The 25,558-nt window shown below is 39.9% G+C and overlaps 1 protein-coding gene across 1 annotated transcript; it reads left to right on the top strand.

The window, feature by feature from the left end:
* The first annotated feature begins 7,805 nt into the window (after positions 1-7,805).
* Positions 7,806-24,518, top strand: LOC140190555 (gap junction beta-4 protein-like). Its single transcript, XM_072247218.1, has 2 exons — positions 7,806-7,888; positions 21,048-24,518. The coding sequence occupies exon 2, from the start codon at positions 21,066-21,068 to the stop codon at positions 21,864-21,866; it is 801 nt and encodes a 266-aa protein (XP_072103319.1). The 5' UTR covers positions 7,806-7,888; positions 21,048-21,065; the 3' UTR covers positions 21,867-24,518.
* The last annotated feature ends 1,040 nt before the right edge of the window (positions 24,519-25,558 follow it).

Genomic DNA, 25,558 nt, shown 5'->3' with positions numbered 1-25,558 from the left:
AGCATCGCCTGTCCTGCCATTGATGGAGCCTACAGCTCTTACAACTGACTTCTCAAATTCCTCGAAGTGGATCAAAATGTAGTGGAAACAAATCATCCTCAACTTTGAGCAACTGCCTGAGGAGGAGCACAAGGAAAATGAAATCTGAGATCACCACAAAACCTGTCAGTGTGGTTGAACAAATTTAGCAGCACAACTCAAATCCCTCGCATTGAAGAATTAATGGAAAACTGTGCCAACCTGATTTATAATTAATGGTCCTCCCTTCCAGAGAAAATAACAATACCACGGGAGGAAAAATATACATGCTCATTAACTTAATTCCACAAATCACTCTGTAAAAGCCAGTTTAGTGTGCCTAAAAGTAGGCATTTAAAAACAACATGCGCCTGATTAATAAAGAATGATGCTTTGCGTTTCACTATACAAACTATTCAAAACAAAATCAAGTTTGAATGGAATCTCACAAACCTCTGAATTTTTTTAAAACATTTCTTTGCGTAGTCAATATTTAATTAAAAAACAAGATTTTTTGTTTTGACTCCTTGCCTCAACTTTATGAACACATTCTTTGTGAAATGAAAATTTACATATGCGCTGCACGGACAAGTGCGGGCATGAAGATGAGACAATAGGATACATTGACTTGGCTATCCGGTCTTTTAAGTTTTTTAAGTCTTTGTTTTCAGCCACAGTCTGTCATCTGCATTCAGTTCCTTTGTCAGAGAGAATGGCTTTATCAAGTCATCAACCATGTCTAGTTTCTGCATTCTACAGTATGGCTCATGACACTGCATTTCATTGTTTTCTGATGTTATCAACCTTTGTTTCTCCTCTCAAGATGCATTACCTCAAGTTTCTCAACAGTAAATTACACCTGCCACTAGCCACCACCCAGCTGACCTCTCTTTAGCTTCTCCCTTCAGTACATTCCTCAACAAAAACTTGTTTAATCAGCTGATTGTCATTGAGTTATAGCCTGTCCCATCTGTATGTTGCCCATTACAAAAATTAACTCATGTTAGTGCAGCATTCCTTTGCAATTTTAATAAAACAAGGTGTTATGTTAAAAAAAATCATTATTTATGTATACTGTACAGTGGATTACTTTTTTTTCCAGAACACCGGAGTATGTCAATCAGTTTGTCAGCTAAAGGTGTGTTCTTGCTGCATTGCCATTAAAAAGCAAGTTGTTGCTTGGTGTCTGCTGCTGGACAGGTAGGCTAACTATAACACACATTTTGATTTTACGTACGTTTATGTTTGCATATTTTTATGTACAAACCATTCTGAAGATTCTCAACATCCTGAAAGGCTCAATTAAAGCTGGAGATTTAGAAGTCGGATTCCTATCTTTATTCTATCAGTGTCAATGTTAAATTGAGACAGCAAAGACAATGGGCCAATATGCCCGTTGCTTGTACATTTTGAAATAAATTGTCGAAATCCCAATTTAGTAATCCCAAGTAGTCAAACTCTCTGACTTCAACTCCAGGACAAACCTGTCTGACATAGAATTTGGGAAGAGCCTCATTCGTTAGGGAGGTGTGTTGTATTTATTTACAGTTTCCCTGGAGATGGGGAGCTCTCTTTCTCAGGGCCTCCTTCCTCTTTCACTGACAGTAATTATCTCCATATAATGCTTCCCTGTCCCTAACCCTACCTTATCACTCTCTACCATAGAAGCAGAGAGTATCCTCTGTTTCTCTGTAACTTCTGCTAGAGCCCACCTGCAACTATATTGCAATGGTTACTTAATTTTTATCTCTACTGGAGTATGTTAATCAGGATGTCAGCCAATGGTGCATCCTTAAGGTCTGGCCATTAAGAACCATGTCAGTTGCTTGGTGACTGCTAAACCACATTTTTATCCAGATGTATAAACCATTGCCATTCTGAAAAATGCAAAGTTATAGTTTAGTGAGAATTTGAGAGGAGGAGGATTATTTAGACTAATAACACATCAAACTTACAGATTGCTTACAGATCAGCCTCTGAATGTCCTGAATAAAAAAATGCCTTTATTTCACAAGCCATAAAATATTCCACCCCTTCCTCTATTCCCCACTAAACCCCTTTCCTTTCTCTATTCCCCACTCTGAACTTTTGCTTCTTTTCACCTGCCTATTTCTATCCCCAGGGTCCCCTCCTCCTTCCCTCTCTCTTATGGTCCACTCTCGTCTCCAATTAGATTCTTTCCTCTCCAGTCCTATCCTTTCCCACTCAGCTGGCTTCACCTGTCACCTTCCAACTAGCCTCCTACCCCTTCCCCACCTTTTTATTCAGGCATCTTCCCCCCCCCCTTCTCTCTCAGTCCTGAAGAAGGGTCTTGACCCAAACCATCAACTATCTATAGATGTCCATAGATGCTGCCGGGTCTGCTGAGCTCCTCCAGCATATTGTGTATGTTTCTTTGGATTTCCAGCATCGGCACACTCTCTCATGCTTCGAAAATACTCTACATCCTGAAAGGCGAAATTCAAGCTTCCTTGTTCCTTGTCTGACAAATCATTAACCTCATCTATGGTCCAAAAATTCTCTGTAATACAGAGCAATATCTGATTTGATTGAGTGAGGCTCGTGAAGCCTCATTTCAGTGCAAATTTCCACAAAATAGATAACCATCGTCTGGACTCGCTTACCCAGAACTTCAATATGCCCTAATGCCACGCAACACTTAGGCACTGAGAACATAAAGGTTAAACCTTGGCTCGCCAATGCCGTCCAGGGAGGATTAAACGTCAACAATTTAATCTGTCATTCCTGTCCCAAATCCAACATGCTTATTTACAGTATAACACACACAAAATGCTGGAGGAACTCAGCAGGTCAGGCAGCATCACTGGAAAAGAGTAAACAGTCGATGTTTCTGACTGAGACCTTTCATCAGGACCTCTCTCTAAAGCAACACACACTAAATGCTGGAGGAACTCAGCAGGCCAGGCAGCAACTATGGACATGAACAGACAGTTCACCTTCCAGGCTGAGACCCTTCTTCAGGACTGAGATGGAAGGGGGAAGAGATATATGAACTAAAAGGTCAGGGGTGGTGAAGGAGGTTAGCTGGAAGGTGATAGGTGAAGCTGCATGAATGGGAAAGGTCAAGGGCTGGAGGAGAGAGTTTCTCATAGGAGACGAGAGTGGACAATAGAAGAAAGGGAAGGAGGAGGGGACCCAGGGGAATAATAGGCAGGTGAGAAGAAGTGGAAGGTCAAGAGTGAGGAATGGGGAGGGGGAGTTTTGTTCACCGAAGGAGAGATCGATATTCATGCCATCAGGTTGAGGGGGACTCAAACAGAATACAAGGTATTGCCCCTCCACCCTGAGGGTGATCTCACGAGATGCTGTCTGATCTGCTGAATTTCTCCAGCATTTTGTGTGTGTTGCTCTGGATTTCCAGCATCTGCTGAATCTCTTGTGTTTCTGCTTATTTATAATCACCCTTTGCAGTCGTATGAAATCTGGTCAGTGAGAGATGAGCACTAAGTGCTCAATTTTACAAGTCACCATTACAATGGATCTCCATGTGAAAGACATCAAGGAGATACCTTTGTAATCATGGAATTGGATTTGTTCCTTTTCTTTAAAATGGTCACAATTATGGTATGACTGAGATCCACTGATTTGTCCTTCTCTTCCAAGAAAAGTTAGATGAACTTGTATCAGAAGTTGCTCTTTGCTGAGTTTTAAACTTACAGCTGGGATACAATCTGTTCTTGATGACTTATGTTCATTTTTTTGTCATATAGCAGAGGATAGCTGGGAAACGGAATCGGAGACTACCTTGTGGAATAATGTGAAAATCAAACAAAATATTAGACAAACATGATTGTGATATTGCAACAAAAATATTCTAGAATCCTACCACGTTGTATTAGTTCTTTCTAATGAATTTGTAGCTACAACTTCTTCTGAGAACCAATACATAATCCTCGAAGACATGACAAATATTTTCATATGTGCAAGTGAGCAAATTCACTGCTGGACTTTCTTGATCACTGCATTAGGGTGGAGGGACCAGGAGAGAATGCTGGTGACATGGATGCCAAGGGAACTTGAAGCTGCTGGCCATCTCTACAGCAGCTTCATTGATGAGGACAGGGCTGTATTTGCACCCTCCACCCCACCTCCATCTACCACCCTACCCCCACCCCTAACGTCTTCAGATCGACAACCAAGCCTTCAGTCATAGACGATAGACAATAGACAATAGGTGCAGGAGTAGGCCATTCGGCCCTTCAAGCCAGCACCACCATTCACTGTGATCATGGCTAATCATCCACAATCAGTACCCCGTTCCTGCCTTCTCCCCATATCCCTTGACTCCACTATCTTTAAGAGCTCTATCTGCCACTTTCTTGAAAGCATCCAGAGAATTGGCCTCCACTGCCTTATGAGGCTGAGCATTCCACAGATCCACAACTCTCTGTGTGAAAAAGTTTTTCCTCAACTCCGTTCTAAATGGCCTACCCCTTATTCTTAAACTGTGGCCTCTGGTTCTGGAATCCCCCAACATTGGGAACATGTTTCCTGCCTCTAGTGTGTCCAATCCCTTAATAATCTTATATGTTTCAATCAGATCCCCTCTGATCCTTCTAAATTCCAGTGTATACAAGCCCAGTCGCTCCAATCTTTCAACATATGACAGTCCCACCAACCCAGGAATTAACCTCGTGAACCTACGTTGCACTCCCTCAATAGCAAGAATGTCCTTCCGCAAACTTAAGAGACCAAAACTGCACACAATACTCTTCACCATACAAAACCTTTCTGAAGGTCATGCTAATGTTAAGGTCTTGCTTGCCACTCTGACACCATGACACAGGGTTCACGATCTCCCTTCTGCATATCTCATCACTCCCACTGAAATGGCAGACAAACAAAGCGGCAAATCAAATACGATCATGATAATTATAGTTTCCCTCTTACATAGCCTTGACATTTCCTCATTATCTGATGTTCTACTGAGAAACAACACTTTGGAATTGTAAAGCAAATCCCATCGGTCTTTTCTTTCCGCTGCTCTTTATCAAACAGATTCTACATCACCATCTAGTGCATCAATATCTCTTCTCATCACCACATTGATATCTTCTTTGATTAGCAAAGCCAGTCCTCCCCTTTCCCTTTTGAATATCCTGAAATAATGACCTAGCAGTCTCAGCCACACTGCATCCACTTGTCCATAAGAACTATCAGGCAGCGCCGCGGAATTGGGTCATACATCATAGAAATAGGCCCTTCAGACACCAACATCCATGTCAATCTTTTTGCCCATCTACACCAACTTCATTTGACCACATAAGGGCAACAGCCTTCTATGCCTTTCCTATTTAATATCAGTCTAAATACCCCTTAGAAGTAACAAATGTTTCTCCTTCCACCACCTTTTCCAACAGCACATTCCATATATAAGCCACTCAGTAAAAAAAAAAATTCCTCAGATCTTCTTTGAAGTTCTTCCAAGTTGTTGAGAAAATTTACAAGGATGTTGCCATCTCCGGAGGATCTGAGTTAAAATGAAAGATCAAATAGGTTGAGAATTTACTCCTTGAAATATGGAATATTAAGAGGAGATTTCATAAAGGTATAAAAAATTATGAGGGGTATAAATACAAGCAGGCCTCTTCCACCTAGGTTGGGTGGGACTACAGACAGAGATCATGGGTTATGGGAGAAAGGTGAAAGCTTCAATGGAACATGAGGGGAAACTTCTTCAGTCAGAAGCTGGTGAAAGTGTGGAACGAACAGCCAGCGCAAGTGGTGAACGTGAGCTCAAATTCAACGTTTATGAGAAGTTTGGATAGGTAGATGGATGTTAGGACTATGGAGGGCCGTGGTCCCGGTGCAGGTCAATGGGAGCAGGCAGTTTAAATAGTTTTCAGCATGAATTAGATGGGCCAAAGGACCTGTTTCTATGCTGTACTTTTCTCTAACTCAATGATCAAATGTAAAGGGAAAGTATATCATTAAAGGGAGTATCTTAACAGCATTAATGTTCAGAGGGCTTTTGGGCCAAAGTCAATACCTCGCTGAAAGAAGCCATGCAAGTAAGCAGGTGGCATTGCATATGGCATGCTTATTTTTGTTGGTTAGGACACTGACTGTAAGAGAAAGGAGGCCATATTGCAGCTTTGGTTATAAAATTTCGGTTAGGCCTTTGTTCAGTTATGGTTGCCCCATTACAGGAAGGATGTAAACACGAGGAAATCTGCAGATGCTGGAATTTCAAGCAACACACGTAAAAATTGCTGGTGAGCGCAGCAGGCCAGGCAGCATCTATAGGAAGAGGTACAGTCGACGTTTTGGGCCGAGAACCTTCATCAGGAGTCCTGACGAAGGCTGTTGGCCCGAAATGTCGACTGTACCTCTTCCTATAGATGCTGCCTGGCCTGCTGCGTTCACCAGCAATTTTTATGCGTGTTACAGGAAGGATGTGAGGGCTTTGGAAAGGGTGTAGAGTATGTTTATCAGGATGCTGCCTGAATTAGAGGGCGTCTGCTACAAGAACTGATTGGGAAACTTGAGTTGTGTTCTCTGGAGCAGTAGAGGCTGATAGGAGACCCAACCAAAGTTTATAAAAACTATAATGGGCATAGATATTCTGAATTTTTTTTCCAAGGATACAAATGTCATGTACAACGGGCATGTTTTTCAGCTGAGAGGGGAAATGTCCAAGCAATATGTACAAGGCAAGTTTACTTGGAGAGTGGTAGGTGCCGGGAATGGGCTGGCAGGAATAGTGGTAGAAGTAGATATAACGGCGGTATTTAAGAAACTTTGAATGTACAGGTTATGGAGAGTTATGGATCATGCACAGGCAGAAGAGATTTAGTTTAAAAATGAAAATGTCTCAAGATGCTAGAAATGCAAAGCAACACACACAAAGTGCTAGAGGAGCTCAGCAGGTCAGGCAGCATCTATCCAAATGAATAAACAGTCAATGTTTCTGGCCAAGACCTTTCTTCAGGACCAAAATGGAAGGGAGAAGACGCCAGAATAGAAATGTGGAGGAGGGGAAGGAGGCTAGCTACAAGGTGATAGGTGACTTCAAGTGGGTAGGAAAGGTAAAGGGCTGGAGAAGAAGGAATCTGGTGGGAGTCTAGAGTGGATCATAGGAGAAAGGGAAGTAGGAGGGGACCCGGGGGGGAAGTGATAGGCAGGTGAGAAGAGGTAAAGTGGGAAATAGAAGGAGGCGAGGGAAGGAAAACTAGTGTTTAATTTGGCATTGTGACTGTTTTGACTAGATGCCTTATAATTTCTTATAATCTGAGATATTTCTATGAGGTTGGCTCTTGGCCTCCTGCAAAAATGTACAGCCTGTCTTATCTTTCTCCATAAATCAAGTCCCCAACCACTTCCTTCAGTTGTGTTGTCACACTGCAATGGTAAATTTTGCTAATGCCTGCCTAGTTGCAAGACATGGGAAGTAGGTCTCATTTTCCACAGTTCCACTGCGAACATTTCATGTTCAAGAGCAGTGTTGCACACCTGGGATAGGTTGGAAAATGGCCTCTTTTTTTGCAGATGTTTAATATAAGCTCCACTCAATTACAAGCTTTGCTGAATGAGTTGGTAAGTGACTCAAAACTCAGCTTCTAAAAGTACACTGAATTCTAATCTGTGCCTCACAGTAGAATGAATAATATTGAATTGACCTCGGTTTCTCAATAAGGACAAAGTAGCTTGAATGTCTTCCTACATCCTGTTCGCAAAGAAATTCTGTCGATTTGAAAGTTTGCCCCACCCCTGAGCTTCAAGCCAGGGCACAATGCATGACAGACTCCTCAGATAAAATTACACAGGCAGATGAGTTTAAGGTTGTGACAGACTTCCAGGGAGGTACTCTGAATTGCTGGGGAAACATCTGCTGATTTTACCATTGCAGGTATGTGAAAATCTGTACTTAAATGTGTTAAACTTAACAAAAACAGAATGCAAAGAATGTCAGGTAAATGTTGAAATCAGAACTTTCCGGTCAAAGTAGAACTTAGAGGTATTGGTGAACAGCAAAGGAAACTTTGTTGAGAATTGGTCTTCGTCCAAATAGGCATGAACTGATTAAAACACGAGGAAATCTGCAGATGCTGGAAATTCAAGCAACACACACAAAAAATGCTGGTGAGCGCAGCAGGCCAGGCAGCATCTATAGGAAGAGGTACAGTCAACATTTCGGGCCGAGACCCTTCGTCAGGTCCGACAAAGGGTCTCGGCCCGAAACATCGACTGTACCTCTTCCTATAGATGCTGCCTGGCCTGCTGCGTTCACCAGAATTTTTTGTATGAACTGATTAAACATCAATTATTCACTCTGAGAGCAGTATAGGAATTAATTTTGAACTGGGTACTCAGCATAAAAATTTATGACAATACCATTTGTTTTGCTGGACATTGTGGAAAACTGGATTTCATGGAAGCTGGTGCTACAAATTCCTTCATGCTATTCCTTTCCACATCTCATAGATTACATAAGAATATGACAATCGCTGATATATAATTGATGTCTAAATGAAGTCTCTGAAAGAATAGAATGATAAAAGCCAGATATTTTAAATTGTTAATCCTATTAGAACAGGGGTTCCCAACCTGGGGTCCACAGACTCCTCAGTTAATGATAAGGATCCATGGCTTAAAAAAAGGTTGGGAATTCCTGCATTAGAATGTAAATGTTAAGCATTTTTGATGCAAAGCCTTTCTAATTATAAAGCTTTAGGAATGAATTGCCTTCGGTCAAAGTTCTTTTAGATTGAATCTGGAATCATGTCAATAGAATAACTGATTAAATTGCTCAAAGGTTTTTTTCTGTCATATATTTTTGTGGTAACCTGTTTTGTTTTTAAGAGATTTCTCCGCAGGGTAACAAGTCAGCACATAATTTATGATCCGTCTCTTTTCCATCCTCTGTTCTAGCTAATAAATGCTTTCTCCCTATAATGTTCGATAAGGTTGGGAACTAAACCAGCTTACTGAAAAGGCAGTCAAGAGTTTTAAAGAATATGGTTTCAAAGCAAATTTTGCCTTGTCCTTTGCTGAAGGCTATTCCAAACTGGGATGGATGATTAAGAAGTTATGAACAAGCCAGTAAACTAGACAGATACATAGCATTTCAGTTCAGTAGGTAATGCAGTCCATTTTGACAAAAAAAAACATGAAATTAAGCTATATCAGAAAAACAATGGAGGGACAGAGAACATAAGAAACAAGGCAGAAATAAACACCTGAATCCTGCTCTGCTATTCAGTATCATGCTTAGTGCTCCACCTCATCCATCTTCCTGTCTGACCCCAAAATTTCTCAAGGGTAGAATAAAGCAGGCTTGTCAAAGGTGAAACATTCATAAAAGGAGCAATTGTGCTTCAGGACTTTTATATATCAGGAGATTGAACAAAAAAATGAGCACCTGAATTCCTTCCTAATTTTATCACATTTTTAGATAGTTTATCTATTTTGCCAGCTGCTCTTGGCAATTTGAGTGATGATTGCTTCCTTTTGTGACCATGTCAGTCTGAAAATGAACAAGACACATTGCTGACTGCATTTAAATTAAACTTTGTCGTTGGGGAATGTCTGCCTTGAATGCATTTCCTTTCCTTTCCAGATCAGGTCAGATAATATATAATATAAATGTGTGTGTGTGTGTGTGTGTCCATAGTATTCCTCCATTTTGTTGGTCTATGAGGCAAGTTCAGGAATACTGCTACAATATTTAAACTCACTGAACAGAGTACATTAATTCCTTAATAAAAGGATAATACCACAGTCAGTAAAATAAGGCTTGATGCTGAAAAAATATCACTGATGGTTTTGCATGATTCTGAGAGGGCTGAAACCACCTACTTGTAAAGATATAAACTCTGTCTGGAGGTGATTCTTTTCTGAATCCACTTTTGCTATGTGCCTGTAGTTTGGGTCAGAAACATTGCAAACAAAAGTAGTTTTACATTGGGAAAAAAAAACAGCCACCTTGCAATCCAGGACACTCACCTGAGCTTTAGTTTTCCATTCTTCATGGTGTGAGTTCTGTAAGAGATGGTATCATGCAAATTTCTTCCCAAAATGGGAGAATTTGTTAAGAGAAAATGTAAGGATTTGGAATCTTGTGACCTAAATTGAGTGACAACATGCACAAAATTCTGGAAGAACTCAGTAAGGCAGGATCTATGGAGCGAAATAAAGAATTGACATAATTGACAAATAATTAACAATAAATAATTGACATTTCAGGTCTTGGCCGAAAACATCGACTGTTAATTCCCCTCCATATTTACTTCCTGACTTGCTGAGTTCCTCCAGCATTTTGTGCACGTTGCTCAAGGTTCCCAGCATCAGCAGAATCTCCTGTGTTTGACATGCATGGGACTTGAGAATACAGAATGTACATTTGTCGAGCGCTGAAAGGAATTTAACTCCTGGTACTTTCTCATGTTCAGTCTCCAATTCTCACCCAAAGCTAACAGAGAAATCACTGCTTGGGATGGAAGCAGATATTTCTAGTGACTGTTAAGGACAAAGGGTTATTCATATCTTTGGAAAGTTACAGGACAAGAAAGCCCAAGGTCTCGTTGTGGACCTTGGACTGCACTACTTTTCCTCTTGGTGTACATTTTTTAAAAAATTATTAACCCTATGGCCTGGTGTAAAAAATGCTCATTCTTTCTCTACACATCAGATCACATAGGCATCATCAGAGATAGAACAATATATTTAAGGTGGATCTTCCTAACTAAGATTGGATGTCCTTTCCACTTTTGTCCAGTTTTCTGTCCCAGATCTGCTTCCTTATGCTGACCAATTCTCTAGTTAGGAGTTTGTCGCCACATGCACATATACATCCTCTTGGTAGAAGGGACTCCAAGGTTCTTAAAAACTCCAGAATCACTCAAAATACAACATTAAATTTATTTCAAATCTATTTTGTTTGAAATATAGAGTCATAGAAAAGGATGGCACTGAAACAGGCCCTTTGGACAATCTAGTCCATGCCAAAACATTTAAACTGCTTACTGACAATGACCTGTACCCAGACCATAGTTATCCATACCCTTACTTATCCAACCATCTCGTAAACGTTGAAATCAAGCTCACATTCACCAGTTACACTGGCAGTACATTCCACACTCTCATTACGCTCTGAGTGAAAATATTTCCCCTTACATATTTCACCTTTCACCCTTAACCCATGACCTCGGATTGTAGACCCAGCCAACCTTAGTGGAAAAAACCTGCTTGCATTTATCCTATCTATACATGTCACTAATTTTGTATACTTCTGTCAAATCTCCCCTCAATCTTCAACTTTCCAAGGAATAAAATCCTAACCTATTCAATATTTCCTTATAACTCAGGTCCTCCAGACCTGGCAACATCCTTGTAAATTTTCTCTATACTCTTTCAAACTTATTTACTTCTTTCCTGTAGGTAGGTGACCAAAACTCCACATAATATTCCAAATTAGGCCTCATCAAAGTGTTATGCAACTTCAACATAACATCCCATCTCCTGTACTCAATACAATGTGCCAAAAGCTTTCTTTACGACCCTATCTACTTGTGCTGCCACTTTCAATGAATTAAGGACCTATATTCCCAGATCCCTTTGTTCTACTACACTCCTCAGTGCCCTCCAGTTCACTGTGTACAACCTACCTTGGTTTGTTCTACCAAAGTGCAACACCTTGCACTTATCTGCCTTAAGTTACATCTGCCATTTTTTTGCCCATTTTTCCAGCTGGTCCAGATCCCACTGCAAGCCATGGTAGTCTTTCTCGCTATCCACTACACCCCCAATCTTAGTGTCATTGACAAAGTTGCTGATCCAGTTAACCATATTATCATCCAGATAATTGATATAGATGACAACAACAATGGACCCAGAAACTATTCCTGCGGCACTCCATTAGTCACAAGCCTCCAGTCAGAGAGGCAACCATCTACTACCACTCTCTGGCTTCTCCCACAAAGGCAATGTCTAATCCAATTTACTACCTCATCTTGAATGCTGAATGACTGAATCTTATTTACCAAGCTTCCATGTGAGACCTTGTCAAATATCTTGTTAAAGTCCATCTGGACAACATCCATTGCTTTGCCTTCATCAACATTCCTGGCAATATCCTCAAAAAATATCCTCAATATCCTGAAAGATTAGTTAGACATGATGTACCATGCACAAAGTCATGCTGACTATCCCTAATCAGTCCATGTTTATCCAAATACTCATATATCCAGTCCCTTGGAATACCTTTCAATAACTTTCCTACTACTGATGTCAGGCTCACCAGCCTATAATTTCCTTGTTTACCTTTAGAACCTTTCTTAAACAGTGGAAAAATATTAGCTATCCTCCAGTCTTCTGGTAGCTAATTCATGGGTTTCCATGAATTAAAAGGGTTATATATATATATATATATATATATAAAATGAGTATGTGAATGTATTTTAGCAATGGCTATGATATATCCTAAAATTGCTCACAATACATACTAATATAAACTGTTAAAAGTTATTTCGGTAGGTAGTTGGCTCAAGTTTCATTCTTACTGTCTCTGATATACAGGTACAAAGTACTAGGAAAGCAACATTTGGACTGCTTCATACAGTTCTGGATCCCTTGTTATGGAAACAATGTCATTAAACTGGAGATGGTGAAACAAAAAAAGATTTACAAGAGCTTAGTTATAAGGACAGTCTGGATAGGCTATGACACTTTCTTCCCCTGCAGTATCAGAAAGTGAAGGGAACCTAATAAGGGGTGTGTAAAATCGTGAGTGGCAGAGATCAGGTGAATAGCCAATGTATCTTCCCCAGCGTAAGGGTTTTTGAAACTGGAAGGCATAGATTTAAAGAGAGAAGGGAAAGATTTAAATGGGGCCTGAGGGGTTCTTTTTCACACAGGGGTGGTGAAATTATGGAATGAGCTACCAGAGAAAGTGGTATGGGAAGTACAATTACAACATTTAAAGGGGATTTGGACAGTTCCATGGATAGGAAAGGTTTGAAGCAGGGGTTCCCATCCTTTTTTATGCCATGGACTAATACCATTAAGTAAGGGGTCTGTGGACCCTAGGTTGTTAACTCCTGGTTTACAAACGTATAGGTCAAATGCACATAAATGGACTAGCTTATGAAGGGTCTCAACCCAAAGCATCAACTCTTTATTCCCCTCCATAGATGCTGCCTGACCTGATGAAACGTCTTGGCCCTAAGGGTTGACTCTTCATTCTTCTCCATAGATGCTGCCTGACCTGCTGAGTTTCTCCAGCATTCTGTGGGTCTAGCCTAGTTTGGCAATGTAATCAGCACAGACAAGATGTCTCTCTGCTGAACATCTCCATGACTCTGTAACTCTTTATTTGCTACACAAGTCAGAGCAAATCCATTGCTTAAGTTTAATATCAACAATGACAACTGCATGGCAACAGATGATTAGAAATATTTGATCTATAGATTGCCCCACATTGATGTAATAAAAAAGATTAATGTAATTTCATCATATTGTTATGAAATAGAAAGCTTTATCTATCTTTGATGTATGAACTCTGCATCTGTCCTTGACAGAGATTCACAGATCTCTTCCTCTTCAAATAGGGGTTTCAGCTCCTTATCTAATACTGATCAGCTAGACTTGTCAGATTTGCATTCCATATAACTATTTTTATACACCTCCATAAGCTGTAACTAGGCTGTTGCTTGATTTGAGTTGGTTCAGAAACATGGTACTTTCCAAGAATGCCTCATCAAATATTTGTGCCCTTTGTGCTCTAGAAGAGCGAGAAAAAGAAATGCAGGTGGACTCTTTCCGCTTTGCACCAGCTGCTCAAGCAGCTCATTGCACTACTCAGGCAGACTAATGGACCTCGGTGTCCAGTAATGTCATCCTCAGGCTGTTAAACCATTGGGTGAAGAGCAGAAATGAAGTCTGACTGAATGGATCTGACGTAGAATGAATCAAATGCATATTGCAAACCATATTTTATTAACATATGTTCTAAGGCAGTGATGAGTTGAAAACTGATAACAATTGGACCACACAAGAGATATTGAGTTAATTTCTAAGTGGCCAACATGGATCTGGCAGACTCAGTTCTTTGGTAACTAGGTCCCATTCAACATTACCAATGTACTCGCTGCTCTGTATTGTCAGAACATTGACATCTTCATTCTAAAACGTCCTTCCTTAAGCTTATTGTCTCTTTATCACAATAGACAGGGTAGACTGCAGGAAAATTTCCCCACACAGAAGTCGATAAAACTGGAAGACATTGATTACTAGTGAGCAGTAAAATTTTGGAGGAATGTGAAGGAGATTTTCTTCATGCAGAGGGTAGTGAGTACCTGGAACACACTGCCAGACAGAGAGAGCGAAGCAGAGCCACTGACAGCATTTAAGAAATGTCTAGACAAGCCTGAAAATTGCCCAGGCATAGAAGGGCACATGTCAAGTCTTAGAAGGGTTGATCTGGACAAGTAGATGTAATGGCCTGTTTCTAAGCTGTATGAATGTATCACTTTATGACTATGATTTCTTCAAGCCCTTTGACCCTCTGAGATACTGTCACTTCTCAGTTGCTTCCTGAGTATCCCATAGTCGAATCATCCCCCTCCACTTTTCCGTGATGTGCAGACCTACCAAGGCCTAACACTCTGCAGTTCAGTCTTAAGCCTTTCATCCTCTACTTACTCCTCTAAAGTTATATTTAAAGCCATTCTTTTTGATAAAGCTTTTCCTTAATCTCACATATGCAGTTTATTTTTAATAACACTTGAAGAAAACTTACTATGCTAAAATTTGGACCTATTTTATACACCCTTTTATGTGTTATATTTGCACAAAACCAGTCTCCGTCCAATAATTGGAGATACCATTGATTTCCAAGTCAATTCCTGACTGCAGGAAAATTGGCCTGGACACTCCTGGCTGTAATTCACCTGAACATACCTGCCAGTTTCACATTTGCTGCACACCTTCTGGTGCAGAAAGAGACCACATTGAAGTTAGTCTATTGAAATTGTCAGTCATAGCTCCAAACCACAAACTGCGATTTTCCATTGCAATAAAGAACAAACCTCACAGCACATCAGCAAAGAGATAAAAATTAACAGACCCCCACTAGGGCTGGAGACAAGAGACTGCAAATGCTGGAAAATGGAACAGAAAACAACCTGCTGGAGGAATTCAGTGAGTCAGGAAATGGACAGTCATCATTTTGGGTTGAGACCCTTCATCTGGATGCTGTCCCTTTTGTAGTTGGTTTCCCGCCCCACTTTGCTTGGCTCACAACACTGCCAGACCTGTTCTTTAGTGTTGCATGTTTGTCTGCTCACATCATTGTCAAAGATGGTGGCATCTAAGTCCACAATGATGCCATCATTAGATCCTTAATTAGCTCCCATGTTCCAGTGGTAGAGGTGTCAATTGGATTGATCCATCATGTGAGGGGTGTCCAGAGATCTTCCCTTCTCTATTCCCATACTTTCCCTCACCTTCATGGCTGCTATTCTGTACCTGCCCTGGAAGTTGTAGCTATTTGACCAACTTCCCAGCAGTCTGTACAGAAAAGACATGGTAGATGCGAGCTCAGCTGTCAGCTGCTGTTAGAAATACACAAATAAAGTTTTTGCACATGACTCGGGTGGAAGATCACCTTAACAATTTATTATTGATTTTCCACCACTTTCTGATTGTCCTTTCAAGAACTGTTTGATAGCTTAGCTTGAGATGTTTTCACTAGTGGGAGAGAAACTTAATAAATAAGGTGCTTGGCATTTAAAACTGATCCTTCTCAGAAACTTCTTCTGTCAGAGAATGAATCTCTGGAATTCTTCACCCTAAAGGATGGTGGAGGCCAGGTCATAAAGATCAAGAAATTAAATGCTATGAGGAACTGGCACAGAAAAGGAGTTGATGTCAGCACAAATCAGCCATGATCACATTGAATGCAAGGCAGGATTCAAGGGGCCAGTGGCCTAAAACTTCCCTATTTTCTTGTGTTCTTGAGCATGTAGGCACGGTCAAGAGATTCAATTGTTCAGACCAAATATCAGAATAGGGAAGAAATGTGTTCCAAGTGACTTTGACCATGGAATAATTGTTGGTGCAAGATGATGTGGTTTGAATATTACAGAAACTGCTGATCTCCTGGGATTTTCATGCACAACAGACTCTAAGGTTACAGAGAATAGTGCGATAAACGAAAACATCCAGTGAGTGGCAGTTCTGTAGGTGAAAACGCTTTGTTAATCGCAAGCAATGCACACAAAATGCTGGAGGAACTCAGCAGATCAGGCAGCATCTATGGGAAAGAATAAACAGTCTATGTTTCAGGCCAAGACCCTTCTTCAAGTTAATGAGAGGTTAAAGGAGAGTGGCCAGACTGGTTCAAGCTGACAGGAAGCAATAGTAACTCAAATAACCTCACCTTTCAACAGTGATGTGCAGAAAAGCATCTGTGAATACACAACACGTTAAACCTTGAAGTGATTGGGCAACAGCAGCAGAAGACCACAAACATACACTCAGTGACCACATGAGGTACCTATTGATGTGGCCCCTGAGTGAATATAAATACAAAGTGCCATTTGCAAGCAAGGATTCCCACAGAATAAATGCATTACTTTTAAATTGATCTTCACGTGAACAGGTTTCTCTGCAGATCTGTTCTGTGCCAAGTAGAAATCCCAGGGGTATTTGCTTCCATTTTGGTTAAGCAAGGTGACTTGTTGAAACTTGTGCAGCCATAGTTTTAAACCAAAGGGTGTTGAGCTGTAAACCAATTTGACGAATAGAAATTCTGGAAAGATGAAAGGCAGTGATTGTTGTGATAGATCAACTAGATTGCCAAAAATCTCAGGAACAAGACTTGCCAATGCCCAACAAGGTGTGATATGCTCTGCAGAACCAAGGAGATAGTCATGCACTGATAGAGGCTGTTTATTGCAGCCAAGAATCTACAACATGTTGGGACAACAGGAATATCTAACCTACTTTTATATTGGAAGAATTACAATTCAGATTCCGAGAGGCTAAGATTGACATTGAGATGTCTCCACCACTAACACTGGTGCTTGCATCTATGCACCCGAGTTCCTCTGTCCCACTGCTCTGGATTTGTTAGTGTATGCTCAACCTCATTCATTATCATCACCTAGAATTCAATTGTAGTACAGTTATAGCAAGAAAATGTGTATAAGCCAGCGCATACGTTATGGATAGTAGAGGCCAAGCATTTGTTACCCAAGTCAGAACTGACTGGACATCAGTCACACTATGGGACATTGACTGATAGGCCATGTAGATATTTTGGGGCTCAGCACTAACAAGCTGCTTCCTGACCATCTCAGAGCTGAAACAGATTCGGCAGCTGGAAGAATCCCTCTTTACACCCACCCTTGTCCTGCCCACTCCCGCCACCAGCCAGGTGGTTATTCTGGGGAGAATTTTGTGAATAAATTTGTTTATATTCCTAGAAACATTCCTTATTTGTAAAATTTGCACTTTCAGTATATTTCTGAATTATTGCCTTTAGTATAAGATTATCATTCTATTAACTTACAAGAATTGTATTATATCGGTATAATATCAATTTTTTTACTATACAAATGTAAGGACAAAGCTTACACAACTAATCTGGTTGCTTTTTAAACTTTACACTGTTATTAATTATTACATTCATCTGATTTAAGCAGTCAATATTACATCATAAGACAAGGATGCACTAGAATTAAACTGCCAATCATTTCAAGGATTAAATTTACTTTTCATACAATCATTAATTTATTTTTTCTAAATTCTTTGTTCATTATTCTACTCAGTAGAACTCCAGAAATCTTTGCTCCCAGCCAAACCTCAGTTAACGATTAACTTAGCTTTTTAATCAAAATATTAATTCCAAAAGGTTTAATCTTTTCAATTTCAGAAGTTCAGTAAATGCCTTCTGAACTTCCTTTCTGATTGGGTATTTGTGAAAGAATTACAATATATGAGTAAAGTAGTCTGTTATATTAAGTATTCTAATAACACCTTCACACCAATGTTGACATCATTCTACATAGCAAATGCTGTACTCTGCAGAAGTCTTAGGCACATATATATAGTTAGAGTGCCTAAGAGTTTTTCACAGATACTGTAGTAATTTTATGAACTGCACTGTACTGCTGTCACAAAAAAAAACAAATTTCATTGCTTATGTAAGTGATGATATACCTGATTCTGATATAGGTCTCTATTGCGGACAGAGAGTTGGAAGATGGCAGGTAGAGGGGAATAATGGTTGGGAAAAGAGGAAGGGAGAGGGGAACACTAGAGAGACATTCTGTAATGATCAGTAAACCAATTGTTTGGAATGAAATGACCTTGCCTAGTGTCTCAGAGCTGGGTGTGTCTGCATCCATGCCAAACCACACCTATGGCACTCCTTCTCTGCCACCTGTACCACATACCTCCTGTGGTGCTCCACCTTCGCCTTCCCAACGTCAGATTTACAAACTCACTTTACAATGTCAAATGCAGTGCTGTGCAAATTCCTCTAATTAATACATTTATAATCCCGATTTATAAAGTTCTCTGCCACAGGAAATAGATCCTTTTATTCATCTTGTTCACTTCTCTCATGACTTTGTACATATCCTACTAGACTCCTCTGTTCAGAGGAACCCCATCCAGCCACATCAGACTCTCCTCGTAACTATAATTCTCCAGTTCTGGCATCATTCCTGTATGCCTCCTCTTCACCTATTCTACTCAGTGAGATTTTTTCTGCAGTAGTCTAACCATAACTGTACACTATTGGTATTGTGATCCCCGCCCAAGATAACACTATTCTTATCTTCTATGCCTCAAGTGATAAAAATTTCACTGATATCCACCTTATTTACCTCTTCAGACAGAGGCTGATAAATGCTTCATTAGTCAGGGCATGAAGGGGTACAGGGAGAGGGCAGGAGATTGGGATTGAGAGGGAGAGTGGATTAGCCATGATGAAATGGTGGGGTGGACTCGATGGGCCAAATGGCCTAATTCTGCTCCTATATCTTATGGGATTTTTATGGATTTTTTCAATTACCTTCAGTTGTGAGCATGCACTTTGAAGTCCCATTGCTTCTTCACAATTTTTCAGTATCTTGTCATTTATAGTGCACTCCCTTACCTCGCTCTCCCCAGATGTTCATACTTCCCTGGATTGAATTCTTCCTGCAATTTTTGTCACTTTTGTATCCATCTCAGCAGGCCATGGATAGTTTTCAACATAAGCGAGAACAGGATCCATAAGCTTAAAACAGAGCTAGAGCACATTGTGGACCAAAAACTGAAAACAAGAGGAATGTGCAGTATAGCATCATAGAGCAGACAGTGTTGGTCAGGGCAGTGGATGAAGTTTGAAGTTAACCTACAGCATTTAACTAAACTTCAGCAGATGAACTTAATTTAAGTAATCAACTGAAGTTAATAATTTGATTAATACTGAGCTAATTAAATAGATAAGATTATGGGAGGAATAAAGTTTCATTGGGAGCTTACAAGTAAAGTGACAATGTCCATGGTAACTATCAGTGATTTTGTTCCATGTTAAGACATTGGCATTCAAACTGCATGCATTGTAAGTCATCGGGTAGGGAGTACATTAACTGCATTGTTTGCTTCATGAGGCAGCCATGGACTTTAGAATTGACACATTTTCTGGGACAGGAAGTGTGACTGTAAGTTACCAAGTACAGTGACCCATGAGGTAGTGTTGCAAGAGCCTCTGACCCTGAAGTTGTCCAATAGAATTGAGGTTCTTTCAACCTTCCCTCACCAAACCCATGCTGATTGTCCGTGATTAAATTTGGTCCTATCTAAGTGCTAATTTATGCTATTCCCAGAATTTTTCCAACTATTTGCTAATGACCACTGTTACACAGAGGAGACTGAATTGTTTCTTTCTCCCTTTCTGAACAATTGTCTGTCATCCTACCCTCTGGTATAATAATGGTAGTGAATGAAGAATGGAAAGTGATCATCCAGACCTGTGAAAATGATTTCCTTGCTTTTTTTAAAGAATTTCAGATACATTTTAATCAATCCTGATGATTTACTCTCTTTTTAATCTCTTAATATGACATCACTCTTTATATATACATCATTTCTGTGTGTTGCTTGGATTTCCAGCATCAGCAGGTTTTCCCTTTTTTGTGATATTTAACTATCTTCCTTCTTAATGTCTTTTCATGCACAGTTTCTTGGAATAGAAGACAAATATAAAGAATTCACTTGGAGCTAAATACATGTCTTTTATGCCACCTCTGCATGCTAATTGATATCTTTGTATGAATGTGTGTGTGTGTGTGTGTGTGTGTGTGTGTGTGTGTGAGTGTGTGTGTGTGTGTGTGTGTGTGTGTGTGTGTGTGTGTGTGTGTGTGTGCATGTGAGAGTGTGTGTGCATGTAGTACAAACTTGGCTTTTTCACCACTTTGCTTCCCTATATTTTTCTGCGTGCTGTCTATGTTTTTCTATATATTTTTCTATACACTTTCTATATATCTTTCTATTAACTTTTCCAGGAACCAACATTATATTGCTGAATTTTCAACATGTCTCACAGTTGTCTCTTTTGCCAATTCCTCATCCGAAGAGGGAGTGAAACATCACTGTAAACCTCAGCTGATGAGGTTGGAGATGGTAACAGGGTCAGAGCTCCACTCAATGTTAAAATTGGGAAGCTCTGTCAATGGTGATTAACCGATTGATTGGATATTGTTGTTTCTGGATATCATTTAACTTCTGGAGTCACTGCTGAAACCTAGATAGAAGAAACTTTTCACATGGTTCCTTACAAATAGAGAAAATGTCTTGGAAATGAAAGCCGTTTCAAAATGCAACTTAGTTTTATCATTGCTTTCCAACTGAACTCTCAATCACTCATTTAGTAATGTGATCCTTGGGAAACATAGGAATATTTTGATATATTGCTTTTTTAAAAATAGTTTAAACCTATTATTTTCTAGAATTTTTTTTGCTTTCGTTTCTATTTATTAATATTCTGTTGTATTTTGTTCCCTTTTATGTATTAGTGAAGACTTTCAGGTACAATGAATTGGGCTTTTCTTCAAGGCCTCCTCAGCGGGGTGAATAGATACTCGACAGGGTTCGGTCGGATATGGCTGTCTGTTGTCTTCCTCTTCCGAGTGCTGGTGTATGTGGTGGCAGCAGAAAAAGTCTGGGGTGACGACCAAAAAGACTTTGAATGCAACACCAAGCAGCCCGGCTGTGAAAATGTCTGCTTTGACCACTATTTCCCGGTCTCGCACATTCGACTTTGGGCACTCCAGCTCATATTTGTCTCCACTCCATCCCTGCTGGTGGTCATGCACGTAGCTTACAGAGAAGAAAGGGAGAGGAAGAACAAGAAGAAATACGGTGAGAACTGTCATACTCTTTACCAAGACACAGGGAAGAAGAAAGGAGGACTGTGGTGGACTTACGTAATCAGCCTTGTGTGTAAAGCAGCAATTGATATAGGGTTCCTGTACATACTTCATAACATATATGAAAACTTTGACTTGCCTCGTCTGGTTAAATGTCAGTTGGATCCTTGCCCCAATACCGTTGATTGCTTCATTGCCAGACCCACTGAGAAAAGAATATTTACTCTATTTATGGTTGTCACTTCAGGCATCTGTGTTCTCTTAAATATTTCTGAATTTCTGTACCTTGTAGCTAAGAGAATCATAACTGAGTGCTGTAAGACAGGAGGACGACGACACATAAACCACTCCAGAAAAACTTCAATGGCCTTGTATGACAAATCATCTGAAGCAGGTTTCAATCCAGACAGTAAGACTTACCATGCAAACCAAAATTCAAACGTGACCCTTCACTTGAATTCATAAGCCAACTATCAGAAATCAGGTACAAAATTACCTTCATCTGAATATGCAGAACATTGGCAATAGCAATAGAGATATACATTGTATTTTTCTTTGTCTTATACTTAACAGAGCTTAACAAACTATGCTCTACCATTGGCTCTCAAGCTCCAATAATGAAGGTCATATCATTTTGCTATGAAGTTTCATCACATTCAGTGGATCTGCAAATCCTACCCCTAGTCGCTCCCCTCAGACAAATTAATGCACTTTGTCTCTGAGCATTTTAAATGAGCAAATGGCGGTTCAATGTCTGTTTAAATTTGATTGGCCATATTTGAGACCGTAGGCCCATATTAAGAACTTCCAGACTCCCAAAATGGCAGGTACATTATTAGCAACAATTTAGAAAGTGGGCAAAGTAATTAGGAAAATTAAGTCATACTAGAAGATAATATGTTTCAGGAATAACTTACTACCAAAGAACATTTTGATAAACACCATAAACAAACCGGAAAGTAAATGCTAAACAATCATCTTGTCAAACAATGGTAATTTCCCATCATTGCTAACTGGTGTTGCATTTCCAAGTCCCTCATCATCAGTATGATGGGAGTTACTGTGACAAAGAACTCAGCTTTACCAAACACATCAATGCTATGATGACTGGAGCAAGGTAGAGGCGAGTTATTCCGATAGCACAGAACCATTTCATCCACTTCAAGGCACATGTCAGGTGTCTTATGGAATACTCTCCAGCAGACTGAACGAGTGCAGCCTCAGCAAGATTCTGGGATTGAAAAGCTTGTCATATGAGGAGTGTTTGCTAGCTCAGGGTGTCTAGTCACTGGAATTCAGAAGAAAGAGGGGTAACCAAATTGAAACCTTCGAATGTTGAAAGGCCTTGATAGAGTGGATGTGGATAGGATGTTTCCTATGGTGGGAGAGTCTAACACCAGAGGACACAGCCTCAGAATAGAGGGGTATCCTTCTAGAATGGAAATGAGGAGGAATTTCTTTACCCAGAGAGTGGTGAATCTGTGGAATCCATTGCTACAAGCTACTGTGGAGGCCAGGTCACTGGTTATATTTAAGGCAGTGGTTGATAGATTCTTGATTTGTCAGGGAACGAAGGGATATGGGGAGAAGGCAGGAGACTGGGTCTGAGAGGGAAAATGGATCAGCCATGACGAAATGGTGGAGCAGACTGGATGGGCCAAAAGACCTAATTCTGCTCCTAAATCTCATGGTCTTATGTCAACCAAGCCAAAACAACCTGTTTAAGTGGCTGCTCATTCGTCTTACTAAATATCTACCATTTCTGCTTGAGCTCACCATGGCCATCACTAATATCAATCACAGAAAATAAATGTGGTAAATCACACTTTTTGTGTTTCTATGGAGACAGAAGAGATTACAAAGGCTGGAATATGGAGCAACACTGTGCTGAAAGACCTCAGCAGCTTCTGTGAGAGTAAAAACAATTTGTCCCACACATCCACTGAGTTCCTTCAATACATTATTTGCTGCTTTCATGTTTATATTTTCGATATAAGAGATGCAATGATAAAATTACAACTGGGGTGAATTTATTGATTCTGAATTAGAGAGTGATCAGATTGACTGACCTCACAACATCCTGACACTAACTCCTCTGCATAGTAATTTGGCCAACAGTTCACGGTGTGACTTCTATGCCCATTCTTTCTCAGACATTTCCACTCATACAAGTGGATGGGCAATGAATTAAATCAACTACTTACATTTAAATTTAAGATTAGATTGGGTGTGGGAACAAAAGAGGATGCAAGATTCGAAAAAGGTGGAGAAAGCCCAAGGAAATATTTATTCACATAGACGATACACACCTTCATGATTTACTTCTTGTGTTGGTTATGTACATACATATTTGTATATTTATTTTGTGATTCTTAAATTTCAAATATTATAGTAGATTATAATTTGTTGTAACAAGGTGGAGTAAATGTATTTTTACCGCATGTCCTCTTATAGTTTGATGAATTATAGTCCAATGATGCCATGTGGAAATGTCTGAACTTAATTTTATCACTTGAATATTATCAGTGATTTGTGGTGCCTGATAATGCATTATTTACAGCAGAAATAATTCAACATAATATGTAATCTGGGATATGCATTTTTTTAATGCATAATGAGCACATTCACTGAAAGATACATTCTTCATTTTACACTGCCACTCATTTTACTGAGGAGATTATATATTAGCTTCATTTTAGGGTCTTAAAAACTGGCTTTCAATTTCATGTCTAGAGAAGATGCTGAAAGGTTGCTGGCTTATACTAAATACCTGCATGAATTGCATAATAACATCGAAGCTCTGAGCTATTGAAATGTTATTGAGACCTCACCCTGGACCACATGCTTGACTTAAATTCATTGCAACATGGGCAAAAAATAGATATGGTTAAATTCTTTGGATAATCTGATATACGGTACTAACCAACCATTAATAGAGCTCAGTCACTTGGAGAAAACTAGCAAGATAAACATCAACAAATGAACAGCTGTCTTTATGATGGATTGCATGTTGCAATGAAATAGAAGAATTTTGCAATGGAATGCTGAGAGAGTTTATTTCATGTTCCTGCTTGTACCAGGAACTTCATTCATGTCAATAATACTTCTTTAAGGAATGCATTTGTTCTTTGTTTACTGTAAAAGTAAACCAGCGAATTTTAACTGATTTGTATTGCAATATGCTACATTAAAGATTTAAGATTTTTGCAAGCGTGTGGTTTAATTGGATTTTAATTCTCAGACATCAATGCAGCAAATTATGTATATTAGACCAACTTGGTTTTAAAGGAACACACACAAAATGCTGGTGGAACACAGCAGGCCAGGCAGCATCTATAGGAAGCAGTACAGTCAGTGTTTTTCGGGCCGAGACCCTTCATCAGGACTAACTGAAAGAAGAGATAGTAAGAGATTTGAAAGTGGGAAGGGGAGGGGGAGATCCGAAATGGTAGGAGAAGACAGGAGGGGGAGGGATGAAGCTAAGAGCTAAGATTGGAAAAAGGAATACAAGGCTTGAGAAGGGAGAGGATCATGGGACGAGAGACCTAGGGAGAAAGGTATGAATTGAAATGATTAGTGTTTATCCAAGCGACGGTCTTATGTTTTTTTCTCTCTCCTGCAGGTTCCCCTAGCTCAATATGACAGCCATGCTTTGAAGTCAAACAGTCTTCAAGTGATAACTAGACTTGCTCCTGTTTCTTATGTTCTTAAAGATATGTTTGACTTATAGAAATTAATTTAGAACATTAAGATTGAATAACATAATGAAAAGCACACATACATTCACCAGTGCTTGCCTTTCCAAGGAAGTCAGTTTCCCCTTAAATTAAGGGGCCATGTAACATCAACCTGCCATGGTTGGTTTAAAGCTGAGGAAGCAGATCTAAGGGACATCCAGCCCATTAACTTAGCGAATCTGAGTTCTGCCCCTGACTTTATTGCTGAGCTTAGTGGGATGTCAGATGTGTTGCTATATGACCACCACCTCCCCCCCCCCACCCTTTTCCTCACTTCCATGTTACAATGTCCAGATCCGACTGATTCCACACGATGGCCAGCCAGTGGTTTTCTATCAAGCTCACAGCTAGAATACAACACACTCGGTCTTTGTATAGGCATGTTACTTTTTGCAACACTTTCCTGAATTACTATAAGGG

The sequence above is a fragment of the Mobula birostris genome, chromosome 30, assembly GCF_030028105.1.
Source record: "Mobula birostris isolate sMobBir1 chromosome 30, sMobBir1.hap1, whole genome shotgun sequence".
Taxonomy (NCBI): Eukaryota; Metazoa; Chordata; class Chondrichthyes; order Myliobatiformes; family Myliobatidae; genus Mobula; species Mobula birostris.
This window is presented reverse-complemented; position numbering and strand designations above follow the sequence as displayed.

Excerpts from the sequence above, each read along its gene's own strand:
- LOC140190555 (XM_072247218.1), top strand. The coding sequence starts at position 21,066 with ATGAATTGGGCTTTTCTTCAAGGCCTCCTCAGCGGGGTGAATAGATAC.